The following is a 24,338-nucleotide window of genomic DNA, read 5'->3' as shown; positions in this document are numbered from 1 at the left end:
CAGACCCACAACACAAAGGATTCTGTAACTTAAAACCACAATTTTGTGCTGCCCCCTAGAAACTACAAGGAGTCACGTAAATCCTTTACAAAACCGCCATACACACTTCGGATGCAGTGTGATGTTAAACAAAGACAGCTACCTTTACCTTATGCGGCATTCCACCTCAGCCTTGAAGCACTGCATAAGAGGATGTAGCAGTAGCCCAGACAGAGATGGATGTGCCTTCCTGCATGGAGGCTGCTGAGGGCAGCGCTGGACATACCCACCTCAACTACAGCTGGCACGTGCTGAAAACATGGAAAAAAACACAGAAATAATAAGCAGATTAATCAAGAGCTTCCATTCAGGTCTGGATTCTACCAGTATCTGATTTCCAACTGCGCTCAGTTGGCACAGGAGCTCCAGCAGGCTGTGGGTGGCTGTGGAACAACCTCTTCCCATGGGGATTTTCTTCTTTTGCCCTCACCTGTGAGAGAGGCTGAGCTGCACCAAGCTCATCAAACTCAACCATGGAAGACAAAATAAAATGTAATCAAACCCATTAAGCAAAATACCACAGAGAAATAGCACAAATGATACAGTTTTCATTATTTCCATAAACACTGTCATTTTCTTTGCCTCAGAACAACCTAACGACACCAGGTATTATTGCGCCATAGAAGCAAATGTTCATTTTAAAAGATTTAAATGTGCATCTCTCATTTATCTGTTGGTTTCTGGCACACAGCAGGATTTACAGTGTTCATCGCTTTACACCCATTGGCTGCATTGCTTTTTTTGCCTTCTACAGACAAAGGCACCTTTCAGCCTCTTGTCACCCAGAAGCCTTTCCTGTAGGTACTGTCACCCATTTTTAGACACCTTAGATGTGTTTCCTGGCTCCCAAGCCAGCAGGAGAGCTAATGGCAACGTCACCAAAATGCCCCAAAGGTGCTCTCTGGGGCTGTCAGCCACAGCTTCACACTCTGCCACGGCCTCACGCCAGGCTGCGGTGCTCCCAGACCTCCGGCACTGGGCACAACCTGCGGTGCCATAGCCAGACCCATGTCCCCATACCCTGTGTGTGGTGGCAGCAGCACGGCCAGACCTGTGCCCAGACCCCAACACACCACCAGGCACCGTGAGCCCAGAGCTGGCTGCTGCGGCCCTGCCCGGGGGACCAGGCTGAGGAGGCATGATCTTCTATCTCTGCTAATGCTGTCCTTTGCTCCATATGTTTTAAGGAGTTTTGCTGCTTGTGTCTTTAATGGGCTTCTTGGGCACCACACTACAGCGTTCCTTGGTTTGCCAGGGAAGCAGAGAGGTAATAAGTAACGATTGAGCACTTAATCTCCTTTTCTTTTCTCGTTTGTTTTGGCAAACAGACCCTGCTCCACAGAGCACTGTACCAGGCCACCACGTCAGGGCACCTCAACGTACACCTCAGGAAACAGGAGTGACTCCTCCAAGCGACCACTAGGTAGGTCAAGAGGAGAAAAAAAACCTCGCAACGGCACCCTCCCCTCCACTGAGGCGTTCACTGCAGACGGGCTCCCCACGTTCCACATCCCTGGGCACACAACGCACCCCACGTCCCGATTTCCCTTCGGCCTTCCCTAGCCCCCCAGCGCCCCCCACGACGCCGGAGCGGCGCCGATCCCCCGCGGGGGCCGCATCTCACGAAGCCCCGCGGCTCTCCTCCGCGCCGCCTCCGACGGGCTCCGCCCCGTCCCCGCCCGCGGTGGTGCTCCGCGTGGCCTCGCCCCGCGCCCACGAGCTGAGGCGGTGCCGCGGGAGGCTCCGGCCGCGGTCCGCCGGCAGGGGGCGCTGCTCGGCCGCCGCCATCGCCGCTCGCGGGGCCGAGTGGCTGCGCGGGGCCGAGCAGGGCCGGGCGCCTGCGGCGCGGCCTCCCTGGCGCGGAGAAGGGGCCCGGGCCGGGCCGCGGCGGCGCCATGGGGAAGCGGGACAACCGCGTGGTGAGTAAAGCCCGCGGGCGGCGGCGGTGCCCGGGCGGCCGCCGCTGGACTCGGCCGCGGTGCCCGGGCGGCGCCTCGGCCCGGGCAGCCGCAGCGGTGCGGCGGGCGGGGGCCGCGGAGGGCCCGACCGGCCCTGTCCGAGGATCTCCGGCCGCCGGGGGAGGGAAGCGGGGAGCCGTTGGCCGGGCGGGCGGAGCCGCCGTCCCTCTGGTTGGACTGGTGGGCAGAGGCGGCCCGGCGGCTGCGGGGCGGGAGGATCCGAGCGGTTGGGCGCGCGGGCTGCGGAGCTGCGAGTCGCCGGGCGGGAGGCCCGGGGGGCCCGCGGGGCCGGGGGCGGGCAGCGCCCGGGGGTGTGCGGGGCGTGGGGGGCGGGCAGCCGCCTGCGGCTCCGTGACGGCCAGCAGGGGCCGTGACTGGGAGCTGATCTTCGAGCTGCCGAGCGCGGGTGATTGAGATGCTGGCCTAGTCCTTAAAAAACGCAGCGTTCCCGGTGGGAGTTACCGCAGCTGCTGAAGTAGTTCTGCTGGTCGCTAAACCGTATCTCCTTACGCCTGGCACTTGGTCCTGCTGAAATGCGCTTCGCACAGCTCTGCTCGCCTCAAAAGGCCCAAATACTCCTGGTTGCAGAGCTCCATTCTGTATTGTTACTGCATTCATCCCTCTTTCTCCTTTAACTCGTGCCTACCAGTCAGCCACTCACCTTACGCTCATCCCTTATTAGGCACCATGAAGTACGAATTTACAATTACTGAGTTTTGTGATGAAAAATAGGTCACGAGACTGATTTTTCCCTTTTGCTTGTTTCTAGCAAGTGCTTTGAGCTGTAGTGGCTCCACGTAGGCAAGTGTCTGCTCGGCTCAATGGCAGTGTGCAAGAGGTGTACACAGACGCTGTCCCAGCAGAGAGCTGAGGGCCTTCAGTTGCTTCACTGAGACACTAAAATGATAGGATCACTAAAAGAGGGGAGATTGAGGTTAGAGTCAGGACTGAATTCTTTACTCAGAGGGTGGTGAGGAGTTGGCACTGCTGCACGGAGGGCTGTGGGTGCCCCATCCCCGGAGGCACTCAGGGCCGGGTTGGCTGTGGGCCCTGGGCAGCCTGAGCTGTGGGGTGGCAGCCCTGCCCACGGCAGGGGTGTGGAGCAGGATGGTACTACAAGTCCCTTCCAACCCAAACCATTCTATGGTTCTGTAACTCTAAAAATGTGACTGTGTCAGAGTGCAGGGCCTGGCCTATGCTTCAAGTGTGTTGCCCTCTTGTAGTGTTTTGGGCTGTGTTTGGGTGTCCGCTTACAATTATTTTAATATTACAGTGGGGATGTACCTACCCATGCCAGCCAATCTTATATCCCTGTAATCTGTGGCACAGTAAAGAGTCGGCCACAATGGCTGCTGGTATAGACAGGTTATCTTATACAGCCCTTTTCTGCTCCTCTGTGATTGCAGAGCTTTCCACCTCTTACATCTTACCCATGGCTGTTCTTAAAGCTGTCACCATTTGGAGAAGGACAAGGTGTTTATTTCTTTCACATCTTCACAACACCTGCAGGGCTCTGACAGGTTGCATGGCTTGCCCATCCGACCCTGGCCAGCTGAAGGTGCCTTCTGCTTTCCATGAGCACAAAAGCTGTACAACAAATATCTTTAATAACTGCCTGAGCAAACTGCTGGGAAAGGAAAATAAATGTGCATATGAGCACTTTCTTTGTTAGGACACATTTTTCTGCAGTTTCTGGCTGCTGAAATGCAGTTTGGCAAAGCAGCATAAGTGCCTCTAGGAAATGTATGTCGGCAAAGTGAACCTTCAGAAATACAGCTACTGAAATTATAGGAATATTTTAAGATGTACGTTCCCTAATTGGGGGATGTGGTGCAGTATTCAGTCGTTACGTGCCTGCTGCTGGAAAGGAAAAAGACTGTGCCACTGTGTGGAGGCCTTGCAAGGAGTCAGTTTGAGGCAGAAAACCAGCATTTGGCAGCTCTAGCCAAGAGATACAGAGGGATTTGTTGTCATCTTGGGTTAGTTTGGGAGGAAAACTGCTAAATTTTATTGAAGAACAGAGAGCAATCTTGTTCTTAGGTATGTAAGAAGCTCAAGCTTTCACAAGGAATTCCTGCAGGTAGCCAAGCCGGGAGCTGCATTTCTGCCATCATTTCTGCAGCTCCCAGTGCACTGCAGTTGTCTTGGTTTAATGAAAACAGCGTTAAAGTACTGCATTCCTGCACTGCTAAAGGAAACCCTTTCTGACTCAAGCTCAATTTGGATGCAGAATTCCTACTCCTTATTGATCTGTAATACAATAAAGTGCTAAAATTATAAATGTGAAGATGTATCTTCACTTGAGCACGTGCACCCACCTGCTACAAAAGAAGGTGCCAGGCAACCGGAGCTGCTCATTGCTTTGACCTTTTTCTTATCTGCAACCTGCAGGCAGTGGGAGCGGTTTGCCTTGTGTTTTGTGAAGGTAAATAGTGAGGCATTGGGATGGCATCCTGGTAAGAGCCAGGAGACGAAGGAAGATGTACCTCCCTTCTACATGAGCGGAATGTCATCGGCATAGTAACAACAGAGTAATTGTTTGCTTCAATTTCTGACTTTAATTGCTGAGGTTATAATAGATACCTCATAAAATTCCAGGTTTTTGCCTTAAGATAGCCCTAAGTGTCCAGGGTCTCATATATGCATAACTGTCAGCAGAACGCCACTGCTTGTTTGGTGTTACAGCAGTCTTGTGGGGTGTTGTTTTTTTATCCAAGATGCATTGAATCTGCCGTCATCAGTTTTGAGCAGAACTCCAAAGGCCCGAGTGCCAGATGTCCTAGAGACAAAGAGCTGAAATTAAATCATGCTCTTTCCATGTCCCAAGGAAGAACATTTCCACGATCGTACGGCTGTACTCCGTTTGCAGAGTCATTGCTCAGGGAGGGGAGCGGTCCTTTTGGGGTTGAGTTCCTTCTGCCACAGCGTAACAAACTGAAAGCACTTTTCCCACATCTTTCTGTGACTGAGAGAAAGGATGTGTGAAGAACAGCACGGACAGATCTTGGTAACACAGCGCAACTGATGAACCTTATATTTCTTGTTTCATATTCAAGGCTTACATGAATCCCATAGCTATGGCCAGAGCACGAGGTCCTGCCCAAAATTCGGGACCAACAATACAAGACTACTTGAACAGACCAAGGCCAACATGGTAAGTGCCTGAGCTGAGTGAAAGATTTGTTCTGTGTGTTCTCTCAGTTACTTACATCCTCCCCCAAATGCACACTGATACGCTTTGGAAGGTTCCTTGGCTCTGGCCAAGATGTTATTTTCTAAATGTACATTCAATCTCTTCTTTTAAAAATAATATTTCACTTTGAAATACGTTTCTCATTTGTCTTTAAATAACTTGGCTACAGTTTCTCAGGAGAGGAAGATGTTGATTATTTTACCTCTTTCAGAATCCTAATGCTTTAAGGCCTGCAGACATATTAAATTTTCAAACAAAGTAATCTCTAGGAAAGAAAAAAGAAAACATTTTGCTGGGAGATTCTTAGAACATGGTCCACCACACCCCACAAAATCATTGCTTTAAGATAACATCAACAGCTTACTTTACATTCAGGCCATTTTACCTCATCTCTTAAGAAATTAGAGCACAATTTACCTAATTGCAAAGTTAGCTTTAGATCTTTCAGAGAGGTTCAGCTACCATGCTTAAGTTATTACAGTTAGGTTACCATATATGTAACATCTAAGATAATTTTTCTGTTGCAAGTTCAGCCAAAGCTAAACTTCAGAAAAAACCCCACATGAAGTTAGACACTGAAGCAGGTATTTTTGATTGTGAGAATGCAGTCACTGATCTCTCATCTTTTTTGTACAGGGAAGAGGTGAAAGAACAGCTAGAGAAGAAAAAGAAGGGATCCAGGGCTTTGGCTGAGTTTGAAGAGAAGATGAATGAGGTTGGTAATGTTGTTAGTATGTAAATGTCCCAGCTGTCTTATCTTGTATACTGCTTTTCTTCTCTTATCATTAACAGCACCGAGTACCCATAACATTTCACTGTGCTCAACCTGGTAATGAGTGAATGTTTTGTTTTGTTTGTATTGAGTATTAACATTTCTTATTAACCAATGAAGAGCTACTCCTGATTCAGAGCAACACTGCATTAAAAGCTTTGAGAAATGCTGTGAAGAAAATGTGAACTAATCATTACTTGGTTAAGGTCACACAATCCAAACACACCAGGAAGAGATTTGTTACTGGAATCAGGCTGCATTGGTGAGAAACATACATATGATATGGATGTGGGAGAGTGCACTAAGAGTGGCCTTGAAAGTCCAAATATGCTTATGGAACACTTCTCTCTCATCCTAAGCTGATTACGTTCTGCGCTGGTTCCCTTCTGTAAGTGGAGCTATTCTGGTAACTGTGTTTAGCATCTGCTGGAGATCAGCATGCTGTAAGAAAGTTTTGTATATGACTCCTGTTGTGTACATAGGAAGGAAACAGTAGATGACGAATTTAATTGCTTTGTTCCCTTCTTGGATTCTGGTATCTTGGGATAAGCTTCGAGCAGCAATCTTCAACGTTGTGTGAGAGTTTCTGGTTGAAGAAGATAATGCTCCTCCTCTGCTGCTGAAAGGGCCTAGTACTCTGCTTGTTACAGCTTTTTGCCTCAGAATTTATACCAATATCTGAAAGATGATAGGATGCAGTTCTGAGGAGACTGGTTGTTTTGTGCTCTGTCAGTTTCAGCTGTGTGAGTTTGGGTTAGTATTTTATTGTGTCCCTTTGCTTTATTATGAATTATTTGTAGCTTCTAAGCGCAAACCTCTCAGTGGTGGAAAGGGTTGCAAGTCTGTGACTGCGGTGCCCTCTCACTCAGTTTACTGACAGATGCTCTGATGCTTTTTGTTTCTTTTCTCTCTTTATTTATTTATTTTATTTGTTTTTAAGAACGCATACCCAATCTGTTTCTACTTCAGAGGGAAAGTTTGCCTAACCAAAGCCCAGCCTGTTGTTAGAGGGTCTGTAGGTAGCACCAGGTAGCTGAAGCACCCAGCCTGCTGCAGGCATTGCCTTAGATCACAGAAACGCACTGCGTGCAGCACTGTATCCTGGCTAACCTTATGACATCTTTCAGCAGCACTGTTAAGCTAATCCACCATGTGCTGACCCGGGGTTCTTTGTATCTTATTGCACTGCATGTGTATAATCGTATTCAATTCCTCATATTTCTTTCCCTTCAGCACAGTATGTGGGTTGTCATTTCTTTGCCAGTACAATACCAGTACAGCTTAATTAGGAGGAAAGGAAGAATCAGAATAATAATAAAGAAAGGAGCACCTGATGTTGCTGACAAGGGAAGCAGGAATAGCACAAGCTAGCAGAATTTCAGTGTGATGGGAAGTTGGATGCTTCAGAACCCTTAAAAGAGGAATTTGGGATGGACTAAGAGAACTAATGAGGGAAACAAAAGAGATGTGCATAATGAAGTTCTAATCATTGACACTGACAAAGCACAGAACAGACACTAGATACGCCCATGCATTGAAGAAGGGCCAGGAACATTTGTCTTGCGATTCTACTTCAGGCAATTTTAAAACATAGGCAAAGTGCCTGTTTTGCTGGTAGGCTGACCCACCGTACTGACGTGTTCTAACAAGAGCTCTGTGATACTACAAAACCAAAGGGAGCAAAACTGATGACCTCCAAGTTAAATAACCATCTCTTAAGCCCAACTAACTTGAACATTAAGGTGTGAACTAAGATAACTGGATTAATTTTAATCTTCTGTAATACCAAGTGCACCACAGCCATGGTTAATACTACAGGCTGTTTATTTTCTGTGGATTTTGTGAAAACTTATTAATTCAAGGGAAAGGCATGATTTTGACAAAGTTCTCTTAATAGAGCTGTTTGGAAATAACGGTCGTGTCACCCTCATTTTGTTTGTTTCAGAATTGGAAGAAAGAACTGGAAAAACACAGGGAGAAATTGCTAGGTGGAAATGAGAGTTCCTCCAAAAAGAAAGAGGTCAGTTATTTTCAATTTGGTACAGCTGGTATTTGGAACTGGTTTTTGCAATACAAAATGCCACGAAAACATTTTAAAAACCAGCATCAATTTCTGTAAAGCTAAATGCCCAGGAACACGATGCCAGAAATAACGTTTGTTTTATTTTATTTTTAAGAAAAAGAAAAAGGAAAAGAAGAAATCTAGTAGGGTGAGCAAAATTTTCAGTTTTCTGAGCTTTTTTTTTTTTTGCTTTGGGATTGTGCCTATTTGCCGTTTGTGTTTTCTTGGAAAGAGAGGATATAGTTCTACTGTTAAATTTGGATGTTAAATTACCTGATTTTAATTGGAGAGAGGCAGATTATTCTGCACAGGAAGAATTTTACTTCTACTTAAAGAGCAATTGGTGGGGAGGGAAAATATTAAATATACGTTATCACAAAAAATATCAGAAGTCACTTTTTACAGTCTTATTTAAGAAAATGTACATGAGCCCATCTTCTTGGAAGTAAACTGTTATTGATAATGCTTTGCAAATGGAGAGATCTTAAGATTGGGTGTTTGCATGGACTTTTACTTATTTGGTAGACAAAATGCTGCATCTCACAAGCTTCACTTTTTGTTGTGTTTGGTCAAGTTGTCTTCATCTTCCTCTTCTTCATCAAGCTCTGATTCTTCCAGCAGCGCATCTGATTCAGAAGATGAGGTAAGCACTAAACTATCAGGATGTAACATGTTTTGTATTTTGAGTGAAATGTTGCCTTTGTACTGATCTCAGCATGCTTGAGACATAACTGTGGAGTGTGTTCTTCTTGTGTTAAGAGAACTCCTCCATCATGGAGGAAATACTTGGAATTTCTGTTTTGAACATGGAAGACGTAACTGAAGATGAGTAAGCATTTTACCATGTGTACCCAAGTCACTGAAACAGTGGCTAGTATTTGTTTAATTTTATTTACTCTTTACTGACTTGAGCAGCCAATAAAGTTACTTTAAAAGGGTCATGCTGTAGTTCATTATGGAATGAAGAAAAGCAATGAGGACATACTACACATATTAACCCATTTTATCTGTAGAACCTGAGATTCGTTGCAAAGCGATGTATTGCAAACTAGACTAACCCACAACAATACTCTGAAGCCACTAGATTAAAAACCGAGAAGTTTACGTACTTTGGAAGAGCTTCTTCTGGTCTTGAGATACTCTTTGGATCTAGTATAGTGTCAGCCGTTCTGAACTAAATCTTAACCACTAAATCACTGTTAACACAGCTAAGATCTTTGAGCAAGAAATAGAGCATTAGCATCTTGCTGTGAAGGCTTGCAAAGTATCGCAAATGCTGCATATTCAGAAAGCAACCTCCTTATGCAGTCTTTTTTTGACATATGTCAACCAGTATTAATAGGTAAAAAGCAAAGGAAAAAATGACTGTAATCATAGAAATAACAGAATGGTTTGGGTTGGAAAGGACCTCTAAGATCATCTAGTTCCAACCCCCTGCTATAGGCAGGGACACCTCCACTAGATTGGGTGGTGGAGTGCTTCCAGGAATGGGGCATCCACAGCCTCTCTGGCCATTCCAGTGTCTCACCACCCTCACAGTAAAGAACTTCTTCCAAATATCTAGTCTAAATCTACCCCCTTCCAGTTTACAACCATTTCCCCTCATCCTGTTGCTACATGCCTTTATAAAAAGTCTGTGATCAGAATAAGGCTTTCAGGCTATCCTTTCTAGAAAATGAGGGGAAAACAAAAGTAACATATTGAACTGATAAGAAGTAGAATGGGCAGTGGCATATATTTTTCTGTCAAAGAATATTTCATATAAGAAGTTGAATAAAATACCAGCTCACACTTTATCATGGGACTTAACACATATCTTAGCAATATGTTTTAAAATATTCTTTGGGGGCTTCATTTGCATAAAAATATTTAAATCTGGTACATTTGGTACATATGATACAGTTGTGAATTTTAAATGTGTATCTGTTCAATAGCTTCTTCATAAACAAATATATTTTGGATGGCTAGCTTGTAAACTGAATCCATTGCTGTGTTAACATGGATTTGTATGCTTTTCCAGTAGAGTCCCCCCAACTAATCAAAACAATGCAAACGTATCATTTTTACTAGTTCAGCATAAATCTTTTTTAGAGTTAGTCAGGTTCTGTAGCATACGTCTAAATGATAAACAGAATGTAGGGAACCTGAATTTTACTCTAGCTTATTTTTTTTTCAATGCAGAAGAGTTACGAATGTCTTCCACTAAAGGAATCTATTGTAGTATATTTATTCCTCAGGATAAAATGATAATATGTAGGAATTTGGCACTCCCAATTCTTTGCATGTAATGTAAATCTTTAATATCTACTGAAAATAAATTCAGGATTTTCTTTTTCTTTTTTCCTAAAATATTTGTGGATAGGATAAAAAGCAGGGGAAGAAAAAAAAGAAAAAGAAACATCGCTCCTCACGGAAATCTTCATCAAGCTCAGCTTCGGAATCTGAGTCAGACAGCAAGGTAATTAAGTGCACGTTACCCTCAGGAAATGTCTCTGATCTGTGTTACAAAGACAAGTGTTTCTGACTTTGTAATTGCTGTATTCAAAGTCATGCATTCTTACTGTGCCTGAGCTGTGCTTGTATCTTTAAGTTGTGATCGGGAAGGTACCTCTGCTGTCCACAGTGCCTTGGCAGAATACAGTTCCTCTTCAGAAACTACATATTCCATCAGCTTTTATCTACTTTTCTGAATTCAGACATCAGCAGTTTTTGTGCTGTGCAAATGTTTTAATACTGCATTAACACTTCAAAAATGAAAATGTTCTGTGATGTTCTTGTCAACATGCTATCATTGAATGGAATACCATCTGTGAAAATACAGCTATTGCAGGGAATCAGTGGCCAGAATACTGCCTCCCTAAGTGTGTTTGGACTGAATAGTTGCCTGTTGGGCCTCTCAGCCTCACAAATAAGTAATAAGTTGAAAGTTTGTTTTGTTTTGTTGCTTTTTTAATACTTAAAAGAAAGTAGAGCAGTGTGTGCTTGCAGGCACAACATTAGTGAAGATGCATGTGGCAATCTGTTTTGGTACCATTTTTCTGTGGTAGCGGACAGTAACTGTACTTCTTCCCGAAATAATAACACTATGTGTAGGCTGGCATTTCACTGGAATTTTCTTGAGATTCCTAATTCAGGATGTTATAAAATCTGATGAATCACTGCTTGCATCTAACTATGAATTTGTGCTAGTGGCAGTTTGAAAAGGTTTCCTGCATAAAGGGACACAGAGATACTCTTACTTTTGAAAGTGGAAGATAGAAAACTCCGTGGCGATCTCGGTTTAACCACTGTCTGATCCACTGAGATGAGCATGGATGGAGAATAAAGACTGCAGACTGCTGGGGGTTAGAGGAGTATCTGGTGATGGTGGTAGTAGTGGCCGGTATCCTTTCTAGAGGCTCCTTAGGTGTACTGCTCTGAGTAAGTTCTCTGTTGTTTGATTCCATAGAGACCTTTTCTCACTGCTTGTTCCAGAAATTAGCAGCTGCCATCAAAATCTTGCTGTTTTTTGTACTGGTCGTGTTAGCTGCAAGTTAACAATCTTCAATATACAGAAAAAGGCAATGGGTCAGACTGCTGTTCCAATTTCTTTTTTTCCTGGAATAATTTTGTCATGGTGGATGCTTTTCTTTCTACCTAGGACAGCACAAAAAAGAAGAAGTCAAAGGAAGAACATGAGAAAGAGAAGGTATCGTTTTTTACTTTTTAAATACTTGCATCAGAACTTCATTTTACATATATAATGGGTCTCTTCTACTCCCCCCTCACCCCCCTCCTTTTTTTTTTTTTAAAGTATTGAATTCTTCAGCTTACACCTATGGTCATTTTCTGTCCAAAACTTGACAATTCAGTGCCCCCAGTTTGAGATAAGATTTTTAGGTTCCTATTCCAGTAATTGTCAGTAGAAACTGCTGGATCTGGTTTTGTCATGAAGGTAAATGAAGAAAGTATCTAATCTGCTGTAGTAGATCATCAGCATTCTAGTATGTGGGGCTTAACATTAACAGTTGACCTAAAAATATGTATGGTATTTCAGTGACACACCTGATAGGATATTGGCTCGTTACCCCAAATTAAGTAACAGTAAGCAGAGGATATTTTTATCTAAATGCAGCCATAATTGCATGTTTTACTTATAGCAGCTTAAAACATTACAGAGAAAACTGTATTAGCTTAAGCAGGTTTATCTTATCCTGTCTTTTCTCTGGGCACAAAATCCCTCCCTCCTCTCCCACGTCTCACCCATTTCATACACATGCATCTGAGGACTTTCCTCCTTCTACTACGTTGAATGCAAATAATCTTGTTGACTTGAATGTTAGTTATTTCTGTGTGTAAACTAACAAAGCTTTCAGTGTCAGCCCTAGTCTTTCTCTTCAGTTACCTTTGTTAACACATTGCTCTCTGCTACTACAATCAATAGTATTGGGTTTGACATGTAAAATCTCCATTACATCAGGCAAACGCGTCGATTTTTGTTGTGTTTCTATTTCCCAGTTCTCATTTCCCAACACCTCTTCTTGAGTATCTTCTCTTCAAAGAGAAAGTGACTACCATAGCCCCCTAATCTTGGTCAAGCTGTACTTCTGCTTTCACACTTCTGAAATCAAAGGGCTTTTGAGGGCTACAGGTCTTTTCTGTTCTGAAGATGCCCTCTCAGATGGGTTACATCATGTGTGCTTTTCATGAGTACTTCAGGGAGAGGAATGTGGTACCTATAATAGACTTAAGTAGGAGGGTTGATAGAAGTAATCTCAGCGCTCAAAAAGATGATTAATAAGAATTTTTACTGTTTTTTTTTTACTTAGAAATAGAATGGAGGAAATGGAAGAAAGTAGCTTCACTCTTAGGAATACCTTGCTTGGTCTGGAGCAAAGCTTACTTGAAAGTGTAGGGAAAAAAAAAGGCTCGTCAGAACAATCTCCTAGCAAGTGAATTACAGAAACCTAAAACTGGAAAATAAAAAGACTGCTCAACTGCTCTTTAAATATATTGAAACTATTTATATAAAATGTTGAAAGAATATGTCCCATGCCAGAGACACAAATCTAAAGGGAGCTTTTTGTTTTATCAGCACCAAAGCATCGGTGTTTGTGCATACTCTGAGACATCTTCATTTACTCTCCAGTCTTTAGAAGTGATGAAGCATTTTATTTTAAAATGCTTGCTCCTTTGTGAGTTTTCATTTAAAATAAGAGACTGTTTTGTACTATTATATCATTCTTAAGAAGTCACAGTATCTTGGTAATGAAGCAACACACAGAAAATTATTATATTCTCACTGAAAGCATTTTAACTGTATGATGATTTGCTGATGAGTAATTAGTTTAATGTATAAATTATTAAAATATTTCATAACTTAGAAATAATATTTCCATATAATTTTAAGGCAGAAGTTTCATAATACCTGAAAGGCTTAACGTTACTTGCAAATATATTGTTTTATGTAGGATGGCAAAAATCATCACAGAAAGAGGAAGAAAGCTGATCGTGGTGATGGGCCTTTATCATCAGAATCCTTATCAGAACCAGATCAGACAGAGGAGGTCAGTGTGAAAGCTAAATTTCAGATGTTATAATGCTTTTACCTTACTAATTCCCATGAGTAAACAGCTAAAAGTGGCCTGGATTTAATGTATTATTGAAATGTTCTGTTCTATACAGTTGATTTTAAGCATATGGCATGCTCAGAGTTGTATTTTTCTCCTTATTAAAGACTTCTGGTTAGATTTGTTTTGTGCAACTCCTACCACCTACAGGTTATTCTGAATTACTTAAAACTTTTCAACTTTTCATGGATGTTTTAGAGTTTAATAAAATGAGGCTCAGTGGTGCTTCACAAGATTTCTCTCTGATCACTGAATACAGACAGGCACGATTCCAAGATTGCTCAGCTTTTTTGGCTGCCTTTTGCCATTCATCTAGAAAGTGTTGGACATAATCTTACTCTCATCCTTGTGTACATTTCCTCTCAGGATTTGTATTCCTGTAGAATTACAAAACACTGTAAAGTTCCAGTTTGCTAGCTTTTTCTATTAAAATTTCAACCAGGTTATACTGTTATATCTTGGCTGGCTGCTTGTTCTGCCTTGTTTTAATAGCAGAGTGCCCAAAAATCAGATGTTTATAGGATTATAGTTATTCTAGAATGTATCACTTCTGTTTATGAGGGTGGATAGTGATAGAACAAGGGGGAATGGTTTTAAACTGAGACGGGAGGTTTAGGTTACATATTAGGAGGAAGTTTTTCCACACACAGGGTGGTGACACACTGGAACAGGTTGCCCAAGGAGGCTGTGGATGCCCCATCCCTGGAGGCATTCAAGGCCAGGCTGGATGTGGCTCTGGGCAACCTGGTCCAATGGTTGGTGACCCTGCATACAGCAGGGGGGTTGAAACTCGATGATCATTGTGGTCCTTTTCAACCCAGGCCATTCTGTGATTCTGTGATCACTGTTATAGTCACTGTTTCTTCAGCAACTGCTCAGTGTGCCCTACCAGTGTTAGGCCATTTCTCATTTATGTACAACAAAAGTTCAAACTTTCATATAAAACAGCGTTTCCGAAGCTGCTGTCTCATTACATCTGATTTTTTTATTTTTTTTTTATTAGGTTCAAGTGAAAAAGAAGAAAAGCAATGAGGAAAAAGAGAAAGCAACAGCAAGTATCCCTTATAGTCATACTGTAGTTTTAGGACATTCATATCTTGTCCTTGGTTAATTTATAATTTTGCAGTAACAGAAATGTGTAATAGTTAAAGTCACATGAATTGAAATTTGAAACTTCTCTCTTTATCTGTTGAAATTACTTTTTCAGCTGCATAATTAAGGGAAGAATTTGTCACTATTTTAACTACGTAGATATATATGAATTGAGATATATTTAACATTCATTGCATCAAGTCAAAATATGTTTTACTTTGTACCAGCCTAACAGAACTACAGATTTCTATATAGTATCAGGTGAGGTAGCAACATGCCATATAGATATTGAGGCCGTTCCTTTGTAGGAGTATTGTGTATAAATATTCCTTTGTACACCTTTTCTACCAGACCGTAGAAAGGGCCTTAGGACACAATCTCTGCAGCATCATAATACTAATATAATTCTTCCCTCAACCAAATGAAATGCTGCTAGCAACCTGTTGCTTTTCTCTGCTTTGTGGATACTTTCTCTGATGATAAAGGTGGGACAGGGATTCAGCAGTGATAGTGTAGAACTTCAGATATGTCATCACATGTACCTGACTTAGGGGTGTAGTTGTTCTGAGCTTCTTTGTCTGCACTATGAGCAGCACTGTTCATAATTAGGTACCTCAGTTGCCCAAATGAGTTATGGCACCTAAGCACAGGAATTTCAGTACACGTCTTCTGTGGAATTTGAGTTAGTTTGTTTGTCATAAAATTCCTAGTGACTAATTTTTTTTTCTTAAAAGAGATAAGTAATGTGTATAGAACAAAGATACTAAATTTTCTTTATGTTGTTACACCTACTGAAGAATTCCAACTGAACTTCTGCTTGCAAAAGGACAAGTTTGTGTCTTTCAGTTTTTGATTGAATCTGGCAGTGTTACTTAAGCATATATGTGAATATTTAAAATTGAAACTATATGCTTTGTTTTAATTGAGGTGCAAGTGCTGGAGATTCTAGCCTACTATAGTGCACTGTGAATATGAGCACCTAATTTAAATCTGTAAACATCCAAGTTACTCCCATATACATACACCTTTGACATATATATATACCTTTTACAAAGCACTTTATTATTCTCTCAGAAATCTGTAAAGCACTGAAAAATTGTTAAAAAAGATGAAGAAATATGATAGTGATGATGCTGAGGGGTGTGAAGTAGCCAGACCATGATAGAGATGAATTGAAAATAGTGCAAATCATGAACCTTCTTTTTGTGATTTCTCAATAGGCTTTTATAAAATTCTCCTCTGAAGTGCCATGGATTTTTACAGAAACACCTTCCAAAATGTCTGTAGAACTTTCATTTCCATGCTCCCATTGTTATGGATTGGAATTTAGTAGATGCCCATTTTCTCATACTGAAACTTTCTTTTTGTTTTTTGTTTTCTTTTTCTTAGGATAAAGCAAAAAAGAGAAAGAAGCACAAGAAGCACAGTAAAAAGAAGAAAAAGAAAGCTGCTGGTTCAAATTCAGATTTGGAATAGTATTAAAAAAAAAAAGCAAGACTATCAACAACAGTGCAATGACTGAAGGAAATTTAAACTGTGAAATGATAACAAACTTTACCAAACTGCATGAGTTTTCCTGTGTTCTAGAAATATTCCTAATCTTTCAGTAGCCAGCCAGATGCAGCTGTGCTGGGGAAGACCATTGTTATTGCCTGCTGCTTAATACATGAGGTACAACTTTTATTAAAGTCCAGTAAGCAGTGTTAGATGTTTGAAACAACGTAAGATGGTAGTCCAGCTAAGATGTAAAATATTGGAAAGTAAGAGTTAAACTTTTTAGATACTTAAAGTAGTGTTTTAAAGCATTAGTAATAGTCTTTATTTGTAAATCAGGACAAATAAAATCCCAAATTCATCTTGTAGGTTTATATTATACTTAAACAGTTTCCAGCTGGTGTCTGCAAATGGCATTTACAAAATGGGAAATTAATGACAACGTATAAAATGCTGCCTTTGTAGTAATTGCCCCATTACCGTCTTCATGCTTGTGAGAAAGGGAATGCTACCATTTTGGCTAACTGAATAGGGTGCCTTTGCCTTGATCCTTGCAAATCTCTGCTATTTTTAATCCACGCAGCATCTCTGATTCTAGAGAGGCCAGAACTATTGTCAGCAGACTTCTTCTGCATAAGCAGTTCTGGGCTTCTGAGCATGTGCTTCTGCATTAAGCAAGAGCAATGACATTTTGCAGTATAACTGACATTCAAAGCCAGAAGACTTTACCTCTGCTTCTTTGAAATAGCGATAGATCTGTGCTAGTAAATGAGCATATTTCATTTAATGTAATTTTGGTTTAGTTGAACACTTCTCGCAAACACCGGTAGCTTTTTCTTTTCCCTTCGCATTATCTTTTGGATCGTTTTGCATGATTTGTACCTTTATTAAATTAACGAAATGCAGGTAATCATTTGTTGTAACCAGTTCTCTGGATTATGTTCCACATGCAGAGTTTCATGTATGTATTTAGTTGTTCTTACAGTTAAGTTCATTGCTGTGTTGAAGTGCACACTTGCTGAAGATATTTAGCATGTAAAAAGCAGGGTTTTGATACCTTAACAGCTTCATATTGAAGCTGATTTTACTCTAAGCAAGTTCAGTGGCAGACCTGTTATATGACGCATCTTGTTAGATTAAGGAAAAAAACCATACTGCCAGAATCTCATTAAATATGCTGTTTAAACAGTTTGTATTTATATTTTTGTACTTGAGGGCTACAGAATGTTGACCTAAATCATAAAGCTGTTTTATTTTAAATTAGTTGCTTTAGGAATTGAAAATAAGCTTTTATAAATTAAATGTGCACGCAAGAAAACACAAGCAACCGTTAGGTTTTAGTTCTTTCATGAAATTCTCACCATATCTTGCATTGAAGTACCCGTGGCTGCGCCTGCTTTAGCCTTTAACAGCCGCCCATCTGTCTGAGTGGTCAGCTGGAGATTACAGGAACGATCCACCCCTTTTGCCACTGCACAGGTGCTAACTTCTGACTTACCTCTAACGTACCGATGTTTGAAGTATTTTATTGCCAAGGATTTCCTGACCTCTCATAACTGAGAATTAGTCTGCAGATCGTAAATAAAAACTGAGGGGAGAAGGATGATTTGACGTTGTCATTCTACAGTGACGTTGACTTTTCTGTTGAGTTCTTAGAAAATACAAATATTTCAGTCGCAGCAGTGTCCTAAAATACACTGAAGAGTTGGATCTCATATTTTATAGTGTTGGTTGATGCTACTGATCCTCGGCCCCGTTGTGTCAGTGAGGTTAAATAAAGGCAGTGAGTAGTAGGGGTCTGGTTGGGGGCTTTTGTGTTTTTGTTTTTAAGTTGTGGCGTTGCAGTGTTGGTGACCATTTGTAATGAACCATATCAGATGCTGTGCTCTGTGTGACACCTCTGTTGACTTTTACACAAATACCTGCAACAGAAAGAAATAAAAATGGGAATGAGGGCCGCAGTCTTCCACATCCATAGGCTCGTATGTCATTTTACTTGTCTGAATAGAACTGCTGTTGTTAACTGCGCGCTTCACAAACGCAGCGCTTTGTTAGTGGTGTAGCTATAAAGGAGCTTACAGGCTTTGTCAGTTCACAGCGAAGCCGCTTTCATGTTGGCGATGGAATGTGTTTTGGTTTTCAATACATTAGACAACCACACGGAGACTCCTCTTGCATCTTCTTTTCCTCGTTAGAGAAAAACCGTGGTGCGCTGAAAGGGCCGCCAGCTGCGGTTTAATGGGCCAGAGCGGGGCTGACTGACCCGCCCAAGGCACGCCGTCCCGGCCCTGCCCTGCTGGCACACTCTGGAGGGAGGCGGCAGCTGCGCCGTTGTGGTGCCGTGGGCCGCGTACCGTCTCTGCGGAGGCCGGGCGGGGCCGGCGGATATCTCCTCGCGCGGGGCGTTACCCGGTTGTCGCACCGCAAGGAGCCGAGCCAGCAGCCCCGCCATGCGGCGCCGGGCACGGCGGCTGCCCCGCCCGGGTTGCCCGGGCAGCGGCGAGGGAGCCGCCGCCATGAGCAAGAAGCGGCTGCAGCAGCTGGTGGAGTCGCTGAGCCGCTCGGCCAAGCACTGTGAGTGCCGCGCAGGGCCGGAGATGGCCGGGGGCCGTTTGCTGTGCCCCGCTACCCGCCCCTGAGGCTCGGTGAACGTTCCCTCAGGAACGGCGCGCGGTGCCGGGGGGAGGTGAGGGTGATGTCGGTTTTTCACATCCCCAGAACCAGCTTAATGCGCGAGGTGTCTGTGTCCCGTGGCTTTTGGTGATGCTTGTGTTTCGGCTCCCAGTTAATAGAGGTGAAGTGGAATGCCTCATCAGGCTCTTCGACACGCTGGTGAGTGCGTCCCACAGCCGCTTCGCCGTAGCCGGCTTCGATCGCAACGTGTTCCGTGACACCCTGCACCGCGCCTTCGGCATGACGGATGACGTGGTCATGGACAGAGGTGAGGTCGGCGGGCTCAGCAGGGCCGTGGCGCTTCCTCTGTAACCCTTGGGCAGCCCTTCTGAACAACCGTCTCTACAATGGTTCCCTTGAAGACTTTCCAGGTTACGTGAAAACCTGAAGCTAGTTTCTGTCCATGTTCTCATTCCAGCGAGAATGGTGGATCCCTACTGCCAAGATAACCCCATTGATCACTGAGAAAGAGGCTGACAAGGCAGAAAAGTTGTATGCAAACAGTTGCTGCCTCTGTGAGCTTGGGTGGAAGGGAGGTGGAAGGCCAAAGTGTCCATAGGGGAGGAAAAAAGTACATTGCCAAGCCAGTGAACATTGCTGGACAAAGGATTGTTGTGTCAGCCACGTAGGGGCAGCCAAGGAGGAGTCATGCAGGGTGCTGCTGAGTACATTTCTTTGTACAGAATGGTTGTGGAAGGCTCGCGCTCTTGTATGAGGAAGGCCTGGCAGATAGGGAACACCTGGGGTGCCCAGTGTGGATATGTCTGTCCCAGCCAGCCTTAGTGCAGTGACAGAAGGGGGCAGTGCAGTGCCAATGTCCTCCTTCCTTCCGTGGCTCCAGAATTGGTGGTCATTGCAGCTGGTGGAGGGCTCTGTCCTGGACTTGACGAAGGTGTTTCTCTGCTTGAGGAAAGATGTTTTTATCTTTTCATCGAACATAAGGAAATATTTATTTGTGTTTCTGTATTACATAAATTCAAAATGCATCTAATACCCTTTTCAGTGTTCCGTACTTTCGATAGAAACAATGATAATTGCATCAGTGTGGTGGAATGGGTGGAAGGCTTGTCGGTATTTCTTCGGGGGACACTGGAAGAAAGGATTAAATGTAAGGTTTATCTGTATGCTAGTACTTAGTGGTAATTATAGTATTCAGGAATATTGAATTACACATCACTTTCATTTTAATTGATTACTTACTCAAAGTGTTTAATAATTGACAGGTTTTCTTCTGTAGCATTCAGTGAAAATGAGTTCTGAAACCATTTCTCTGAGACAGATTATTGTGTAAACTCTTTTTGTGTTGCTGACAGAAAATCTTTTGAACCGAAGCTTGTTCTACTGTATGGTTTTGACTGAATTTATGGTTTTGTATTCCCACACAAAGCTGGAAGTAAACGTGTAGCTTAAGGGTAGGGGGGTGGCTGGATAACAGCCTCCTCAGGCCAGACGGGACCTGTGCCAGCGTTCATTTACTGGCACAACAGGGACACAGCACGTTGATTCTAGCAGTTCTTCAGCTCAGAAGTATAGATGGAAAAACTGAGTCTGTTTTCTAAGATGTTCTTAAGAACCTTCAGAGCAATGATGGAGAAAGATGGTAGAGGAAAAAAAAATGCAGGAACTCTAGAATTTTTAAAAGCAGAAAAAAAAAAAAGGTTGGGGAGGGAGGAAGAGATTGGGGGTGGAGGGGGAGTTTTATAGAAAAAAGGAGAATGACAGCTGTTTCCATAGTTCTGGTTTCAGCATCAGCCATCCATAATACGCTGTCAAATTTCATCATAAAGCGTTGCACTGGAACATGGCTTAGGATGTCACACCACTAGGACGTGTGCCAAGATGTAACATCAGAACAACCGCAGGCCATAAAATATGCAGCCCTGGTGAGCACTCTAGGATATACTGCTGTGTGATGGCACACAGTGGTGTTTATCGTAAGTGTATGCCAGTACAGTTTTTCACTGTAGACAAAACCGTTAGGAGGGAAAAAAAATCTGCCCCCAAAGTAAAAACTTCTGTTTGTTTTTTAAATAAGTTTTGTGAAGGATGCTGAAATGTATTGCAGTCCTAGATTTCTGATTTTAGGGAGGCAGAAGCAATTGCAAGATACATTATTCAGATGTTTGTGCTGAAAATACTCTGTTGCAGAGATTTGCTCTTTGCCTTTAGAAACACTTCAGTTGCCTTTTCCATGCTAGTACAACTCATTATTTTTCCTCTATTTTTCTAAACCAGTTTCTGAAGTAACTGAGATGTGATTTGTATGTTCAAAGCCCTTCTGATACAGACAGCTTGTCCCAGCCACAAGAAGTTGGGTTTCTAAACGAGAACCTCATTTATGTTCTAAAAAGCTACTCTTAGAGAAGTTAAGATATGTAAGCTACTATGAACTGAAGAAATAGATTTCAACTCTAATGGGTAACTAGGCAATAATTGAGCAGTATCAGAATATGATACGTGTATTTCATATATAAATAGCATGAGACTCATAGAACATCCTGAGTTGGAAGGGACCCACGCGGATTATCAAGCCCAACTCCTGTCTCCATACAAGACCACCCAAAATTCAAACCCTACGTCTAAGAGCAATGTCCAAATGCTGCTTGAATTCCAGCAGTGTGGGGCCATGACCACTGCCCTGGGGATTGTGTTCCAGGGCCCAGCCACCCGGCCACTTTTCCCAGTATCTAATCTGAGTATGTTAAATGTTGCTCAATACATACACTGTACAACATATAATTCGTATTTTCTGTCTATAGGCAACAGCTTTATTGATGGGTGATGTAGTTTGTATGAACTTTAAATTTATCTTTTGAAAAGACTGTTTTGAGGTTTATGACCTGAATGGTGATGGATATATTTCAAGAGAAGAGATGTTTCAAATGCTGAAGAACAGCCTTCTCAAACAACCATCAGAAGAAGATCCTGATGAGGGAATTAAGGACTTGGTAGACATAGCACTGAAGAAAATGGCAAGTATTTTCTTACTGTGATACTTCACATCTCTCAAGCTTGTGCTCCCCACATGGGGGTTCTGTGCCTTGATCTTCAAGAATTTCAGCTTGGCCCTATGCCTTGAATAATAATCATACTGCACCTTTTTTCTTAAATTATTACTTTTACTTAATGCCTTTATAAGGATTAAAGAAGTGCTTACTGTAGCATTTGTTGCTCTAAGCTGCTATGCTTGTAGAAACAGGAGGTTTTCAAATTACAGAAATACTAAAAACACAAGGATGCTTCTTTTCCACCTACAGAGGAACATTCCACAGCCAGAAGCAGGCTGGCAGTGGCATACTCCATGTGCTACTATGTCTACACATGAAAAAGACAGGGCAGAAGTATGTCTACAATAAAACCACTCGCATAAAGTAATTCATGGATGTAGGTATACTCACAATGTAAATACATAGACAGAATGCATCTGAACATTTTCTTCTACTTTTATCCTTGTGCAGCCATTGTTGAGATTTGTCCCCAGGGTTCTCAGTCCGAGCTCTTCCCACGTTAACATTTTGCCTTATCAGGAATTCTGTTAGCAAAGCTAGACTAGATAGTTGAGCTTGTTCCATCTTTTATGCTGTAAGTAGAGGCATACTCTACTTACCTTGGAGACTAATGGCCCAAGGAAGATTTTTGCGTAAAATCTATCAATCAATCAATAAATGCACATGAATGAAATATCTGTTAAATAAACAGGCAATTGCTGCAGGTCTTTGCTAAAGACTTCTCCTTGTGTAGGACTATGACCATGATGGCAAACTTTCTTTTGCGGACTTTGAAGAAGCTGTCAAAAATGAAAATCTTCTCTTGGAAGCCTTTGGACCATGTTTGCCAGACGTAAAGGTACATCAGCCTTCAGTTAAAAAAACCTATCTCCGTACTGTTTTTAACTATACATTCATATTATGGTATTAACTGTCTTCGTATGAAGTTTGCTGAATTCCGCTGGTGTTCCAGTTGTGGGATACAAATGTTCTGAGTTCATGTCTGCCTTTCACAGTACACCTTTCCTGATACAGTCATACACTGATACCAGGGAGCATAAAAACATACTGTCGTGCCACTTGTCTGTGCTGGGGCAGCAATACAATAAATGATTCTCAGTAAGCATCCTCCCTGGCTAAAAAAAATGAGATCAGTCTCTTGCAGAGTTTATCTGAAACTTCACCAGGAAAGCAGTGTTTGTTCTTCTTTCTTCAGTGCCACCAGCTCCACTGCCATTCTTCTGGGAGAGACCGGTAACCTTCAGAGAAAATACTTTAGAAGTGTCATCTCACAATAACTGTATTAGGCTACTGTTGTTAAATTCCATCCAGCTGAGCCTTATTTATTAGCAGTACATCCGATTCAGAGAGGTTTTTTTCCTGAAAGATGGTCATTTGGGAGGCAGTAATTTCCTTAGCGTTAAATCAAACTGACGTGTAGATGTCTCCTTTGTAATAGTAATTTTTTCACTGATCCATCATTATACTCTTTGAACTGCATTTCATTTTTAAGTGCCAGCGGTCTTGCCCTCATAGAGATGGAAAAACAAGATTCTGACATATATGCAATAATGCATAGAAACAGAAAAGTTCCATAAGATTGTTGAAAACAAGGCAAGCATTTATTTGCTCAGAACCTACATTTCATGCCAGCTCACCTTCCTGGTAGGCTGGAAGACAGAAGGAAGGAGTCTCATAGCTGTGGTTGCAGTCTGGATTATCTCAGGTCACCCGAATAGCAGCTGTTTTCAAGATGTCACATTTTAAAAGGCTGTCAGTGGGCTTTCAGAGACCCAGGGCCAGTACTTCTATTTTTCTCCATGAAGGGAAAGTTCTGAAGAGTTTCTTAACAGCATTTACGTTCACTGATCAGCACAGAAAAATGATTTGTTTTTTGTCAGAGTTTGTGGTAAATCAGGGATACAATTCCAGCCAGTTGTGGCAACAGGTAGGAAGCTGAGCCAGTTTCTTGATTCCATTATCTGTGTATTCTGTTCTGCACCCTACCCAACTGGTGCCTTTTTACTAGGTCTCTAGTTCCATTCTTAAAAAGAACTCTATTTATACATTCTTCCAAATCCCAAAAATCAATAATTTCAGCTATGAGCACCAAATGAAGGAAGCTCAGAATTCACAAGCTTTCCCAGTGCAGTTACAACTGTGATCAGTTTCTTGATGACAGTAATGCTACTGGATTTAGCTTTTCTGTGCTACAAAGCATTGTTTCGCTACTTACACATTCCAGTTTGCCCTCTTTTTCTAACTAACTAAATGTAGACATTCCAGTTAACTGAGAATAAACTTGTTATTTTCCTCTCCTTCACAGAGCAGTTTGGCATTTGAAAGGAGGACCTTCCAGGAAAAGCGTGAACTGTAACTCCAAGTGGAACACTGCTCTAAGAATGCTTCATCATTCCTCAGAGGACATTAGGAATAAAAGCAACACAAAACAATTGATA

The 24,338-nt window shown here is 42.4% G+C and overlaps 2 protein-coding genes across 3 annotated transcripts; both read left to right on the top strand.

Moving 5' to 3' along the window:
- Window positions 1-1,837: 1,837 nt before the first annotated feature.
- FAM133B (family with sequence similarity 133 member B) lies at window positions 1,838-18,190 on the top strand. Its single transcript, NM_001030975.2, has 11 exons — window positions 1,838-1,958; window positions 5,054-5,151; window positions 5,827-5,905; window positions 7,908-7,982; window positions 8,140-8,172; window positions 8,599-8,667; window positions 10,387-10,482; window positions 11,665-11,712; window positions 13,475-13,570; window positions 14,637-14,684; window positions 16,115-18,190. Exons 1-11 carry the CDS (start codon window positions 1,935-1,937, stop codon window positions 16,199-16,201), a joined length of 753 nt encoding a protein of 250 aa, NP_001026146.2. The 5' UTR covers window positions 1,838-1,934; the 3' UTR covers window positions 16,202-18,190.
- Window positions 18,191-18,706: 516 nt separating this feature from the next.
- EFCAB1 (EF-hand calcium binding domain 1) lies at window positions 18,707-24,336 on the top strand. 2 transcript variants are annotated; one of them, XM_004939293.5, is made up of 6 exons: window positions 18,707-18,793; window positions 19,005-19,160; window positions 19,896-20,000; window positions 21,713-21,864; window positions 22,634-22,738; window positions 24,206-24,336. In XM_004939293.5, the coding sequence occupies exons 1-6, from the start codon at window positions 18,736-18,738 to the stop codon at window positions 24,254-24,256; spliced, it is 627 nt and encodes a 208-aa protein (XP_004939350.4). In that variant the 5' UTR covers window positions 18,707-18,735; the 3' UTR covers window positions 24,257-24,336. The 2 variants fall into 2 exon arrangements, with proteins under 2 accessions (XP_004939350.4, XP_004939351.4); XM_004939294.5 differs by lacking the exon at window positions 19,896-20,000.
- Window positions 24,337-24,338: the final 2 nt, after the last annotated feature.

This window comes from Gallus gallus, chromosome 2, assembly GCF_016699485.2.
Source record: "Gallus gallus isolate bGalGal1 chromosome 2, bGalGal1.mat.broiler.GRCg7b, whole genome shotgun sequence".
In the NCBI taxonomy this organism is placed as follows: Eukaryota; Metazoa; Chordata; class Aves; order Galliformes; family Phasianidae; genus Gallus; species Gallus gallus.
This window is presented reverse-complemented; position numbering and strand designations above follow the sequence as displayed.